The 13,861-nt window shown below is 46.5% G+C and overlaps 1 protein-coding gene across 3 annotated transcripts; it reads left to right on the top strand.

Moving 5' to 3' along the window:
• The first annotated feature begins 6,484 nt into the window (after positions 1–6,484).
• LOC133237840 (serpin B3-like) lies at positions 6,485–13,540 on the top strand. 3 transcript variants are annotated; one of them, XM_061400398.1, is made up of 8 exons: positions 6,485–6,591; positions 7,606–7,795; positions 8,379–8,435; positions 9,713–9,841; positions 10,155–10,272; positions 11,459–11,601; positions 11,892–12,047; positions 12,714–13,540. In XM_061400398.1, the coding sequence occupies exons 2-8, from the start codon at positions 7,631–7,633 to the stop codon at positions 13,119–13,121; spliced, it is 1,176 nt and encodes a 391-aa protein (XP_061256382.1). In that variant the 5' UTR covers positions 6,485–6,591; positions 7,606–7,630; the 3' UTR covers positions 13,122–13,540. The 3 variants fall into 3 exon arrangements, with proteins under 3 accessions (XP_061256382.1, XP_061256384.1, XP_061256383.1); XM_061400400.1 differs by having other exon boundaries at positions 6,549–6,591; positions 7,573–7,795; XM_061400399.1 differs by lacking the exon at positions 6,485–6,591 and having other exon boundaries at positions 6,905–7,795.
• Positions 13,541–13,861: the final 321 nt, after the last annotated feature.

Here is a 13,861-nt window from a genome sequence, read left to right as displayed (position 1 = left end):
CGACAAGCTCACTGTTCTTTTGTGACATGTGGGCAGGTTGGGAAACCTGCCCCTGTGAACGCAGGAGATTCTCAGGTAGCTAAGTCTGGAGACAGAACACAGGCCCTTGAGATGTTGCAGCTTCGTACAGTAATAATGCCTCCATAGGCAGCTGGAAGCTTGCTCCAAGGGGTGTGTTGGGGGCCTTCCAGCCTCACGCAGGGGCTGGAACCTCAGCTGTGACGGTCCAGGACCCCGGTCCGCCGCCGGGGCTCAGTCTCTCTGCCTCCCTCTGCACCGCCCTCCCTTCCACCTCTCTCTCTCTCCCCCTCTTTTCCTCTCCCTGCCTCCCTACACGTTCTCTCTGTCTCTCTCTCTCACCAAACACGCACAGCATCTAAACAAGGGAGCTGGGTCAGCAGGGCTCCACCATTAAACACACCTCGGCTTTGGAGCTAAGCCTCCAGGAAGGCCTCAGGAAAAGCCCCTGCCGGGGCAGCCAGTTTCCCGCGCTGCCCTCCCATCTCCACCCTTGAAACGAGGACTTCACCTCCTGGGGCTCTGAACTGCTGCCACGCTTAGTGGCCCTGCAACCAGGGACAAGCCAGAGCGCATCTCTCCTCACCCTTCTGGGTTCTGGGGAGGAGAAGCACCGCCGGAGCCACGACAGAGCCGCCCACACCCGCAGGCCGCCCTGCGAGGCCCTGACCGCCTCCTGCGCGCCGCCCCCCGGCGCCGCGTCCGCTCCAACGCCGCCGCCGGCCCCGCTGCTCCAGGGCCTCGTGTCCTGAGCTCTCAGTGTCCGCGCTGCGCAGGCTTGCTCAGGACCGCATGGATACAGATAAATGTCTCGTGCTCATGGAGAGATACTGCCATGGCTTCTCTCCAGACTCTTACGAGTGTTTAGTTTGGCTGATAGGATCGCTGGTGGTACCGCACTGAAGAGACCTTCCTCTGCCCCCCACACCCCCCCAATTTATTTCTAATCACAGAGTGTGACCTTATGTGTAAATAGATCATAGACATAGCTAGTTAACATAAGATCGTACTGACTCAAGCTGGGTCCTCATCCAATGACTGGACCCTTCTATGAAGAGAAGAGACACAGGGAAGACGGTCATGTTGAGACAGAGGCACAGGCCCGGAAACTCGAGGAACCACCAGGGAGTAGAAAAGGTAAAGAGATTTCTCCCCGAGAGCCTCGCGAGGAAGTGTGGTCCTGAGAACACACTGATTTTAGACCTCAAGCCTCCAGAAGTGGGAGAGAATGAATACGGTGGTTTGAAACCTCAGTGTGGGCCGCTCACGACAGAGGTCCTAGGAACCTAACACAGTGCCTGGAGAGCAGAGAAGTGCCCTCTCACACTCCCGTGCCTAAACTGTTAAGTTACGGTAGTTTACTAGAGCAAAAACTCAACCATTTCAGCAATCAAAAATACATTCAAAGAAGGACATGAACCTCATCAAAACAACATTGTACATCAACATTCAATGCAATGCCCTGAATTTCAGGAGCACATCTTCTACTTGAAGTATAGGGAATTAGGATGCTTTGTCAGGTGGTCATCAGATGCAGGGAGGAAATCCCTGGAACAAGTTAGAGCCAGGCGTTCCTTGAGCAATGATAGACATTTACTGGAGTCTATGGAGTTGACGTTTTCTTGCTTGGATCACTGAGAAACTGAAGGTGCTGATGACAGCTGTCCCTGGCAGTCCTGGTGAGATATGTGCTAAAGCCAGAGTCACGTCCGGGAACACAGAGGCTGGTTGCAGAAGTCATGGGGTGGGGAAGGATGGTGCTATCATGGTCTCAGAGTTTGTCTCAGAGGATGAGGCTTAGGAAGTCAGTGGCCACCAAATGTAAAGGAGCCTTGGCAAACCTCCCTCGTCATTAAGTCCCTGCTTCTAGCACTGTGGTAGAGACCCTTCACTAAGCTCAGTACTAAGTCATAGAACATAATTAAGAACTCAATGAATGGAGAGTGAATCATTAAGAAATTATAAAAATAGATAATCAAACACATTATGTGATCACCCCTACATTCACACGGAATCAAGAAGCCTTCTTTCAAATGTAAGAGACCAAGAGTCACTGATTCCTAGTTCATGCACAAAGAATAGTCTCTCTCTTCCTGCATTCTACCAAAAAATTAAGAGACCCATAAAAGCGAATCCTGGAGGCAGTGCGATCTTTCTGATATGATAAGAAGTTATAGAATAAAATTTTGACTAAGGACTTACTCAGTCCTTCCTTAATATATAATTTTAATCAATTCAAGGGGCTTCCCAGTTGGCACTGGTGGTAAAGAACCAGGTTGCCAACACGGGAGACATAAGAGACCCAGGTTCAATCCCTGGATTGGGAAGATCCCCTGGAGGAGGGCATGGCAACCCACTCCAGTATTCTTGCCTGGAGACTCTCCATGGACAGAGGAGCCTGGTGGGCTACAGCCCAGAGGGTCACAAAGAGTGGGAAACGACTGAAGTGACTTAGCAAACACACACGAAATCAATTGGAATGTTAAATGTCAATCAAAAACTGCTGCTGGGCATACACACTGAGGAAACCAGAAGGGAAAGAGACACGTGTACCCCAATGTTCATCGCAGCACTGTTTATAATAGCCAGGACATGGAAGCAACCTAGATGTCCATCAGCAGATGAATGGATAAGAAAGCTGTGGTACATATACACAATGGAGTATTACTAAGCCATTAAAAAGAATACATTTGAATCAGTTCTAATGAGGTGGATGAAACTGGAGCCTATTATACAGAGTGAAGTAAGCCAGAAGGAAAATCATAAATACAGTATACTAACGCATATATATGGAATTTAGAAAGATGGTAACGATAACCCTGTATACGAGACAGCAAAAGAGACACTGATGTATAGAACAGTCTTATGGACTCTGTGGGAGAGGGAGAGGGTGGGAAGATTTGGGAGAATGGCATTGAAACATGTGAAATGTCATGTATGAAACGAGATGCCAGTCCAGGTTCAGTGCACGATGCTGGATGCTTGGGGCTGGTGCGCTGGGACGGCCCAGGGGGATGGTATGGGGAGGGGGAGGGAGGAGGGTTCAGGATGGGGAGCACGTGTATACCTGAAATTAAAAAAAAAAAAATAATGATAAAAAAAAAATTAAAAAAAAAAAAAAACTGCTGAAAGGAAGGGCTGTAGAAATGGTTCTAGAGACAGGAGATGTGAGAGAGGGTTGGATGGTGCTAAGCACAGAGTAGGATGACTGTCCCAAGTGGAACTGGAGGCATGGGAATGGGGAGACGGGTGGTGAGAATGAACTGTCTCAGTCTGCCATGACACACCTACAGACAAGACCATTCCCCAACTAAGGGACATTAAGGTAAATCTGATTCATCCTGTTCAGATGCTATTTACATTGTGCGGATCTGTATCTATATGGGAATATTAAAACAGTAATTGATCATATATGAAATGAGTCGCCAGTCCAGGTTCGATGTACGATACTGGATGCTTGGGGGCTGGTGCACTGGGACGGCCCAGAGGGATGGTATGGGGAGGGAGGAGGGTTCAGGATGGGGAACACATGTATACCTGTGGCAGATTCATTTTGATATATGGCAAAACCAATACAATATTGTAAAGTTAAATAAAACAAAATTTAAAAAAATAAATAAATAAAACAGTAATTGGCAGATATCCTGTTATTGAAAGCTTGAAGGGTTTTCTCAAGTAACCAGTTTACCTGCAGATGGGTATGACCACGTGCGTAATAAGAAGGAAGAGATAAAATGCCCCCTAGGATGTGCACCTCAGCAAAGCTGGTGAACCTTCACGCCCTTCACAAGGATGGAGGAAACCAGGAGGAGAGCAGAGGAGCTATTTTGAAGCAACCTACACAGGTATTAGAAATATGTGGGATGGTTCCTGGACATGTCATTTCCTCCTCAGTTTTATTGGATTCTGGGATTCATGATGCCAATGATGTTGGTATATTTAGAAAATACCCAAAGGCAGGTGGCAAGTACTGACTTGCAGAATCGTCTGAGAAGTGCTGAGTGTCCTGTGACACTGTGTGACATCGTGGTGTCTTCACCTTGTCTAATACATGCCAGGAGGACTTTTGAAAAGGAGGGGGACCAGGATGTGATATGGATTCTTATTTGAACTAACCAAAGTTCCCTCTAAATTTAAGCAAAATCCTTTGCTTTGCATACATGCTCAGTCGTGTCCCACTCTTTGCCACCCTATGGACTGACTGTTGCCCGACAGACTCCTCTGTCCATGGGATTTCCCAGGCAAGAATACTGGAGTGGGTTGCCATTTCCTCCTCCAGAACAAAATCTTGATCTTCATCAGTTAGTTGCTTTTCCTCAAAGCCAGCCTCTGCACCACCAACCTCGGTAACTTACTCACAGGAGGAATCAGCTCAGTCAGTGGTTCCCTTGAGTCCTCGACTCCTGCTCTGTGCCCTGGGCTTCCTCCAGGCCCAGCCGGGGCTCCTTGCTTCTGTCTCTGGGCTCAGAGCCCTTTCTCTTTGAACACAAAGACGTTCACCCTGCTCTGACCCGGGGGCTTCCCTGCTCTCTGACAGCGCCCGTGACGCAGCCTTGACTGGGAGCTCTTATTCCTCATGTTTGTTGTTTTCCGTCCTGGATCTTTTCTCCTGCTTATTTCCTTCTTCTTTAGACTCAGCTCTGCCGTTAGACTCCAGCAGACTCCATCCTCGCTCAGCCCACCCAGTCTCAGCTCTGGGGTCTTTGACCTCCAGTGTCATTCGGGGGTCAGGACACATAACCAGGAGGAGCCCTAAGAGCAGCAGGGCTGAGCTCAGGAATCATCTTTCCGGTTTAGGCACACAGGTCTCCCCTTCCTCCAGCTCGTGTCTCCATCCCTGTGCTTCTGGGACTCTGTGGTGGGTGAGGCTTCCTGTGAGTGGGTGCTGTGCTGGGACTGCACACTTGGACCAAGGGCAGTACTGAGTGCCGGGTGAGGAGAGGATTGGAGCCCACACACACGTGCTTTCTCCTAACCTGCTGGAAGTAAAGTGGTGCAGCTGCTGGGGAAGGCAGTCTGGTAGTTCTTCTAAATCAATCAGAGACTGAAATTCAGCCAATTAAACGGGTCAAGTGTAAACTTACTGTTGACCCACTGATTTCATTCTTAAGTATATGCCTAAGAAATTAAAACATACGTCCACAATGAAATTGCTAAATTTTACACAACCCTAAAAGAATATCTGAAACCCTGCCTTCCTCCCTAATGACTGTGGCGTCCTTGGAGGAGAAATTAGGGACCCATTCCCACCCCTTTATATTTTGTGGGAGAACATGATCTCTACTGAGAGGGCAGAAGACGCAGCTTCTTTTCATCTAAACACAAGGAGATTTGTCAGTAAAGACCCCGAGTCTGTCTACACCTCCCTGTGGGGAGTGGATTCACGCGCAGCCTCCTGGAACCAGCTACCTGCCTGGAGCGCTCACCTGGGCAATTCACCACCTGGGCTTCTGTTCAGTCACTCTGTGGCTCATTTCTGTTATCTGTGAAATGGGGAAAGCCAACTCACCAACCTAAACATGGTACTAAAGAGGAAAATGGGTGAATAGAAAACCCCAGTGTTTTGTATTAAAACAGCAGTGTTTAATATTATTCTATTACAGGAACACCAGATGCTTGAAGAGATGAGACTCCAGTGGTGAGACTCAGCCATGCCATTCAAAGAATGGCATTATTTCCTCTTTTTTTCTTACAGACATTTAACTCTGTTGTTCTAGTCATGAATCAGAAGTGGGTGTGCTGCAGATCAGGATGATGGAGAAATGTTGTAGTTCTGGAGCTCAAGCTATTTACTTTTCTGAGAAATCTTCATAAAAAGCATTAGAAAACTGCCCTTAAAATGGGTCCTGTTTGTATCCATTGTTCTTCTCACTGAGAGCAAGTGAGTCTGCTGGAAAATGAGCTGCCCTCTGACCTTAGCAACCAGGGCACAACTGGGATTAACCACGAGGACAATGGGGTCACCGGGAGGACCATGCCAGGGTCCAGCCTCGAGGGGAGGCAGATCATGCCTGGTCTCCACCTACAGCTGACACAGTTTGCCAGTCTCTCTTCAGCTGAGACATTGAGCTATTTTCCCAGGTATACAAAATATTTTTAAAGAAACAGCCTTTTCAGAACTTAAAAAATGTCAGCGTTTCAATTGTTTGTGTTAGAAGTGGTCTTAAACACAAGTCAACATGTATTAACAAGAGAAGAAAGATTTTTAAGGGTTATTTCTGGCTGGGCCTAGTTCCTCAGGGCACGTGAAGAAGCTGCCACATAAGTGTACTGTCACAGGTGCCGGAAAGGCATGTACATGCGTTTCCCATGAGCATGGATGGTAGGGCACAATTTCTTCTGCAGAAGGAAAGGACTTACAGGAGTTGGTCAATAATCTTGTCTTGACTCATAAAGACTTCTTCCTCATGAAGTTGAAGGTAAGTGGTGACGAAATCAGAAGTTGATCTTGAAATACCACCTGCCTTGAGGAAAGGGCGGCGGCTGGTAGAGGTATATATATTCAGGGCTGAGCGCGCCCGGCACACAGGCTTACAGGCTGCCTGCCCACCTCTGCTTCCTCCAGGAACACAGGTAAGTGCTTCCAGCAGCTCTGCGCTAACTCAGGAGTCCTCTCTGAAAATAATAATGAATGTGATGTTTTATCGTGCGTGTGTTAAATATTTCATTTGGTATGATGGTATTTTACGTATTCTGCCACAGAAGAACTTTTTCTCCTGATTTAGTCCACAGGTAATTTACTTATTTCTAAAAGAAAACCCACGTTCCCTCGGGGGCACGTGTATCAGGGGTAGGCTGTCCAGCATCCACAGATCCTTCAAGTAAGGCACGGAGGTACCTGATGGGAGATGGCTGGATGTTACCACATCAGTTTTGCCTTTGAAACTGTTATAAATTCACTGGGAAAGACCTGGAGGCTGGGGAAAATTGAAAGGAAAAAGAAAAGGGGGCAGCATGGATGGGATGGTTATACAGCATCACGGACTCAATGAACATGAATTTGGACAAACTCTGGGAGGTAGTGGAGGACAGAGGAGCTTGTCCATGGAGTGCAAAGAGTTGGACACGACTTAGCAACTGAACAACAACAACACAACCTCTGTTATAAAGCACTTTTTACCCACTCTTGTACAGTCAGTAAGGAAGAAACAGTAAAGATACGCTATTACTTTTTAGAAAAATGTTCTTTAAATACTAATTTCAATAGTCGTCTAATTATGAGATGGATACAGGTACATCTCTCAATTATGAAATGTATAACATCAAGTTTCTATTATATTTAAGAAACGTTTTCTATAAATAAGGCTTCCCAGGTGGCACTAGTGGTAAAGAACAAATCTACCAGTCCAGGAGCTGTAAGCGATGTGGGTTCAGTCCCTGGGTGGGGAAGATCCCCTGGAGGAAGGCATAGCAACCCACTCCGGTATTCCTAATTTCAAGTCTTCTAATTACCAAATGTATGGAAAGGAAAAATCTTCGTTGCCAGAAATCCACAACCCACACATAAGGCATTTCTTTTAGAAATTCTCATTACAGACTACCTTCCTTCCCTAGAGTGATGATAAAATGCATCTGATGCTCTTCCAGGACTTCCAGACCACATCCGGCCACCATGAGTTCCCTCAGTGAAGCAATCATCCACCTTGCAATTGATCTGTTCCACCAGATCAGAAAATCAGAGAAGGAAAACATCTTCCTGTCGCCTTTCAGTATCTCGTCAGCCTTAGCCATGACTTACTTAGGGGCCCGAGAAAACACCGCATCAGAAATGCAGAAGGTGGGTGGCAGCTGCCTTTCCATCACAGGTTTGCATGGGGTGTCTGCTGGCTGCTGTGCAGATGACCACAGGTCTGTTGTCCCCAGGGTCCCAGGGGAAGCTCAAGCAGCCCCACGACTGGGTGGGCACAGAGTTATGGGGGCAGGGCTCCCCACCTGCCTCCTGTGCCTGGACTTCCTCTGGGGGCTGGGATGAACCCCTACAACTGCCCAACAACCAGAGGTGAGGCTTTAATGGAAGACTTCAGTAGAAGTGAGGCCCTGACTAAAGTCCATGGGAGATATCTTTACATGTTTCCTCAACGATGAATGAAAAACGAGACACAGTTCTTTAAAGTGGACAGCGCTCAAGCAGCTTTGTGTTTCCCACACACAGACTGTGTTTTTTAAGAAGCAAGTGTTTGCACTGAATATTCTTTCTTTTCTTTGTTCCTTATGCTTTGGGGGTTTTTTGTTTGGTTTGGTACTTGGTTTGCATTTTCTTTCCTTTCTTCTTCCTGACTTCTTTCTTTCTTTTTGGTCGACTGTGATGCACACAGAGATATCGGCTGACCCTTCTTTGCCCCACTGTCTGTCTCCTCCAGGTCCTTCACTTCAATAAAATCGCAGAGAACACAAGAGGAGGAGCCGCAAAAGAGCACGTGAGTCACAGGGCACCGGATTTAGAGGATCACGTATCCAAGAGGGTCATAGTTTAAACTGGGAATTTCAGACCAAGTGGGGAAAGTCCACTTTTAGGGACATCTTAAGTGAAACCCAGCAGACAGAGTTGTAGCTCATTTCACGTTACATATATGTGCTTCACGTCTTTGTTATCCTGAGAGGAGAGTAGCATGTGCTTCACGGGAAGGGCTCGGAAACCCAAAGGGGCTTCAGATTGCGCTCTGTTGTTCAGGAATGACAAATGTGGACAATACAACTGCTCTGAGCCACAGTGACTTCATCTCAGTTAACTGGGGATGATAAAATGTCTGCTGCAATACATGCAAATCCATGTGAAACAGAATAGCAGGGCCAGGAAAATGAAAACTCTGATGTATAGTACGTATTTTATTATGGTTATTATAGCAAAATAATAACTATACTATTTATAACATGTTTCTAACATTGCATAGTATGAACTCATAATATTAATATTATTATTGGATAATGTTAAATCATGATGGTAGTTCATATTATGAAGACCAATAGGTAGGCATCAAAATATATTATGGAAAGTGATTAACTGAGAGCTATTGTTTATAGGCTCGTCCAAAACTCTCAGGTAGCAAGGTTAAGGTTCTGGATTGAGACAAGCCTGGGTTGAAAACCTGGCTCTGTCTCCTTGGAGAAGCTACTTAGCCCTCTGCACTCTCTTGTCATGTGAATCCAGCCAAAGACTTAGAGATGCTGGTGTACAGCTGCCGGCAGAGTCCCAGACACACACTGTTCCCACAGTGAGAAGTGCGGCCATCAGAACGAAGAGCCGTAGGGCAGAGTCAACAGGTCTTAGAAGACAATCCCACCAGGAGTATAACAGGGCTTCACGTCATAACCTAGGACGATACACAGATTTCACTTTCTCACACAGCTGATGACTGTCAGAGACGCACTATGGTCTGGCCCTCAAGAAGCCTAACTTTAGCTGAGGAGGTGACCCTAAGCATTGCAGACGGCTAAGACAGTGCCTGGAGGAACGGCGCTGCGTGGGAGTTCAAAGGAGAAAAGAGTGATGTGCCTGAGCAGGAGAAAGAATTGCCTAGGAGACCGGCTGTAAGGATTAGGAAGGCTATACCCGTAAAACACACCAATTAGGGGAAATAACCACAACCATCATCCCTGGGGATACCGCCCTCTAGACAGGGATCCAACAGACCCCTGTGGGTGTGCTGTTTACATTGAAAGAGATTCCAATGAGCTCACTTTTTGACATTTGAAGGTTGAAAAGCCAGGAAATGTTCATCATCACTTTCAAAAGCTTCTGACAGAATTAAAGAAATCCACTGATGCCTATGAGCTGAGTGTCGCCAACAGGCTCTACGGAGAAAAGGAGTTTCAGTTTCTCCAGGTGAGTTTCCTGGTCTGTCACGCCTTTGGTCTGCATCCCTGGTCCTCGGGCCCCATCTCCTAATGGGGGGAGGGTGCAGAGCAGCCTGGGGACCCACACGGGGGCATTACTCCCAGGGGCGCCGGGCTCCCTGACCACAACTGCACCCGCTGGAGTGTCCAGAGGCTGATAGCACACCAGTGAGGGGAGGCTAGGGATTGGCTTGTGAACTCTGCTTGATCAGGATTTAACACATTTAATTTAATTTGGGAATACCTACATAGTTACTGATAAATTACTTTTCATTCCTGCTTCCTTCCTGCTCATGTCATAGGAATACCTGGATAATGTTCAGAAATTTTATCTAGCCAGTGTGGAATCTGCTGATTTTAAAAATGCTGCAGAGGAAAGTCGAAAGATGATTAATTCCTGGGTGGAGAGCCAAACCAATGGTAGGTTATGAGAGAGTCACTCATTACAAACCACGGCTGAGTCCCCGCTGTGTGTGAACACGGTGCTGGACCCTGACCGGGCTGTCAGGAGCGGGGTGAGATGAGACTGCAGAGGGTGGGGAGGCCCTGCAGGGGGTGGACGGTCCACGTCATGCGGAGAGAAACGGCCGGGGTGCTCCCAGGGCCAGCCCCCTGCAGGCACAGCTGACCCTGGAAGACAGTGTCTTGTGGATCCCAAGTCTCTGCTCAGACTTCAGCTTGATTCATAAGTTGTTTCTAAATTAAAGGCGTAACTTCCGGGTTATAATCCCTAAGAGAAAATATGAAGAGTCCACTTTTGCTTTCTTAACTGGGAAACAAGCCGCTCTCCGTTACACCATCCTTCTTGCAGAAATGACCACCTGCAGGAGAAGGGTCCTGGCCCACGTCCCCCTCCCACTGGATTGTCACAGTGTCCACCCCACCCAGGGAGGGGCTGGACAACGTCTCCATCCCATGAACCGTATCCTACCTCCCTTCCAAAACATAGGCTTAACCTACAGCAACTCAATGTGCAGAATGAAGAAGAAGACAGGGAATGGAAACAAGAGACAAAGCTACTGAGGGAACAGGAAGGGAGGAAAGGGAAGAAGAAAACTGACCAGTAAAGGTCAGCTGAAATCAGTTCTTCAGAATTGATGACCTGTTCATCAGTTCTGATGAACAAGGTATTGTCAGAATTGATCACCCAGAATTCTTGGGTCAGGAAGAGCCCTGAAGGAGGGCACGGCATCCCACTCCAGTATTCTTGCCTAGAGAGTCCCATGGACAGAGGAGCCTGGTGGGCTACAGTCCGTGGGCTCACAGACTGAAGAGGCTTAGCACAGCATGGCATCTTAAATATCATAGAAATATCATGGCATCTTAAATATCAGAAATCAGTTCATCAGGATTCCTTGTGAAATGACTGATGTCCCCACACACACAGACTGAACACCTTCCCAGTCAGGAGCAGGGGCGTCTGCATGAGGGCGACTCCATCAGGCTCGGGCTGTGAGCAAAGCCTCACCTGGTGAACCACTGGGCGTGGAGTCCCTCACGGGCTGACTTGTGTCAATATTTAATCATCACTTGTAACTTTCAACGCATCTGACAGATAAACCACTTGTGCCTTTCATGACAGACCTTTGATTTTCTGTCTTTGCAGGAAAAATCAAGGAACTATTTCCCAAAGACTCTCTCAAAAGCTCTACTGCTCTGGTTCTGGTGAACGCCGTCTACTTCAAAGGGCAGTGGAACCAGAAATTTAAGGAAGAACATACTGCAGAGGAAAAGTTTTGGCTGAACAAGGTATTGTCTGTAATTTACGTGTATAACCAAGTGTAGCTACATGCACTGTGAAATTTAAATGCATAGTAATTAATATATAACTCGTATAGAAGATAGAATTTGTCAAGGCTTATTTTCTTGTCCTTTTTTTAAACTTTATTTACTGGGGATTCCTTGAAGAAACTCTTATCTCTAAGACACAAATTTCCCAGATCATCTCTTAGGAGGCTGAGTTTGGTGTCTCAATAATACTATCTTTTTTTCTGGCCTACTGCTCACCTGGCATTCTTTTGCACATGAATTTACTGCAGGATACAAGCAAACCTGTGCGGATGATGAAACAAACCAATAGTTTCAAGTTCGTGTCACTGGAGGACGTGCAAGCCAAGATCCTGGAAATCCCGTACAAAGGCGAAGAGCTAAGCATGATGGTGCTGCTGCCCAATGAAGTAGACGGTCTGCAGGAGGTAAAACCTGGTATTCACATTGCTCCATGCCATTGCTCACATTTCCAGTGATTCAGTGCTTGTGTGGGCTGCTCATAGATTGGTGGTACTGGCTGGCAGCATAGAACAAAAAAATAATAATAATAACATCAATATCATAAACATCAGTGGCTCAATGGTAAAGAATCCGCCTGCAGTGTGTGAGCCACAGGAGACATGGGTTCAATCCCTGGGTCAGGAAAATCCCCTGGAAGAGGAAATGACAACCCACTCCAGTACTTCTGCCTGGGAAATCCCATGGACAGAGGAGCCTGGAGGGATGCAGACCATGGGGTCACAAAGAGTCAGACATGACCTTCACATGAAACACATGTTGTTTCATTTCTGTGTGCATGTTTCTACAACACACATCTACACATGTGTATAGACATTTCTACATACGTGTATATAGTGTGTACATACATACATAGAAAGAGCAAAGTTATAAATGTATAAAAACATTTATTTGATCATATGATATATATTCAGGACTGTTATTGTTTCCTCCTCAGAGAAAATGTAATAAACTGAATCTCCTGTATTCATGTTTACTGTTAAAATAAAGGTTTCCCAGACATTTCAATCCAAGGTTAGGTGGGCTCCATGACCATGAGAATCCTGACAGTTGTTCCTTTTCCACTGTTACAGCTTGAAGACCAGCTCACTGCTGAGAAGTTAATAGCATGGACGAGCCCACAGAATATGAGGAAGAGAGAAGTGGACTTATACCTGCCTCGGTTTAAAGTGGAAGAGAGCTACGACCTCGTGCCCACACTGCAAGCCCTGGGGATGGTGGATGCCTTCAATGACAGGGTTGCCAACTTCTCGGGCATGACCGGGAGACGTGATCTGGTGGTATCAAAGGTCTTCCACAAGTCCTTTGTGGAGGTGACCGAGGAGGGCACGGAGGCCGCGGCTGCTACAGGTGTGGGTGTTGCTGTCATCACATCATTGCCGATTCGTGAGAGTTTCCGCTGCGATCACCCTTTCCTGTTCCTCATCAAGCACATCAAGACCAACAGCATCCTCTTCGGTGGCCGAGTCTCTTCCCCTTAGACGTCCTTGGCCAGCGGCCACACTCAGGGACATTCAGAGAGATGTTCCCAGAGCTTGAATGTTGGTGCAACAGGTTCCCTTGGATTTATTTTCCTTTCCAAACTTATAGTCACCACTCACAATGTATTGGATAAAATATTGTCTGTCTCTCTCTCTCTACAAACACATGTAACCTACTCTATTCCACATGAAAACGCCTCCTTGGACAAAGTGTTCACTATATTTTAAAAAGTTATTTCCATACTCTATCTTCTACTAAGTTTGAAATATCATAGCTCCTATTTCAAAAGTTATTTTTACTTTTCAAACCTAAACATTCATATTTACTTGAGTTCAGGTGGTATGTGGGACCCTTACATGTCTAAATTTTTTAATTTTCTGAAATGCATTATCAATAAAACCATGGCTTGTTCATGTCATTTGTTGCTCATCCTTTTTTGTTCAACAAAGTGTAAGTGACCCCCCACACGTGGAAAAGATCATATAGAAAGATATTATCCTACATAGAAATCAAAATAGTGCAGCATGATGAGGTTAACAAGGCAGACTGCTGTCAGAACATGGAAGGCTCTGTAACCCATGTAAGAGCCTAGATATAAGCATCTAGAACTCAGACTTGGGATGTGAACTGAGTCTCTAAGTAGGTAAGACAGATGATACATATGTTAGAGCTACCGAGAGAAATATGGTGATTGTAGCTAAAGGCAGAGATGGGATAAGACTGGGAGAGCATCCAGTGA

The sequence above is a fragment of the Bos javanicus genome, chromosome 24, assembly GCF_032452875.1.
Source record: "Bos javanicus breed banteng chromosome 24, ARS-OSU_banteng_1.0, whole genome shotgun sequence".
Taxonomy (NCBI): domain Eukaryota; kingdom Metazoa; phylum Chordata; class Mammalia; order Artiodactyla; family Bovidae; genus Bos; species Bos javanicus.
The sequence above is the reverse complement of the archived record's forward strand: the minus strand, read 5'-3'. Positions and strand labels throughout refer to the sequence as shown.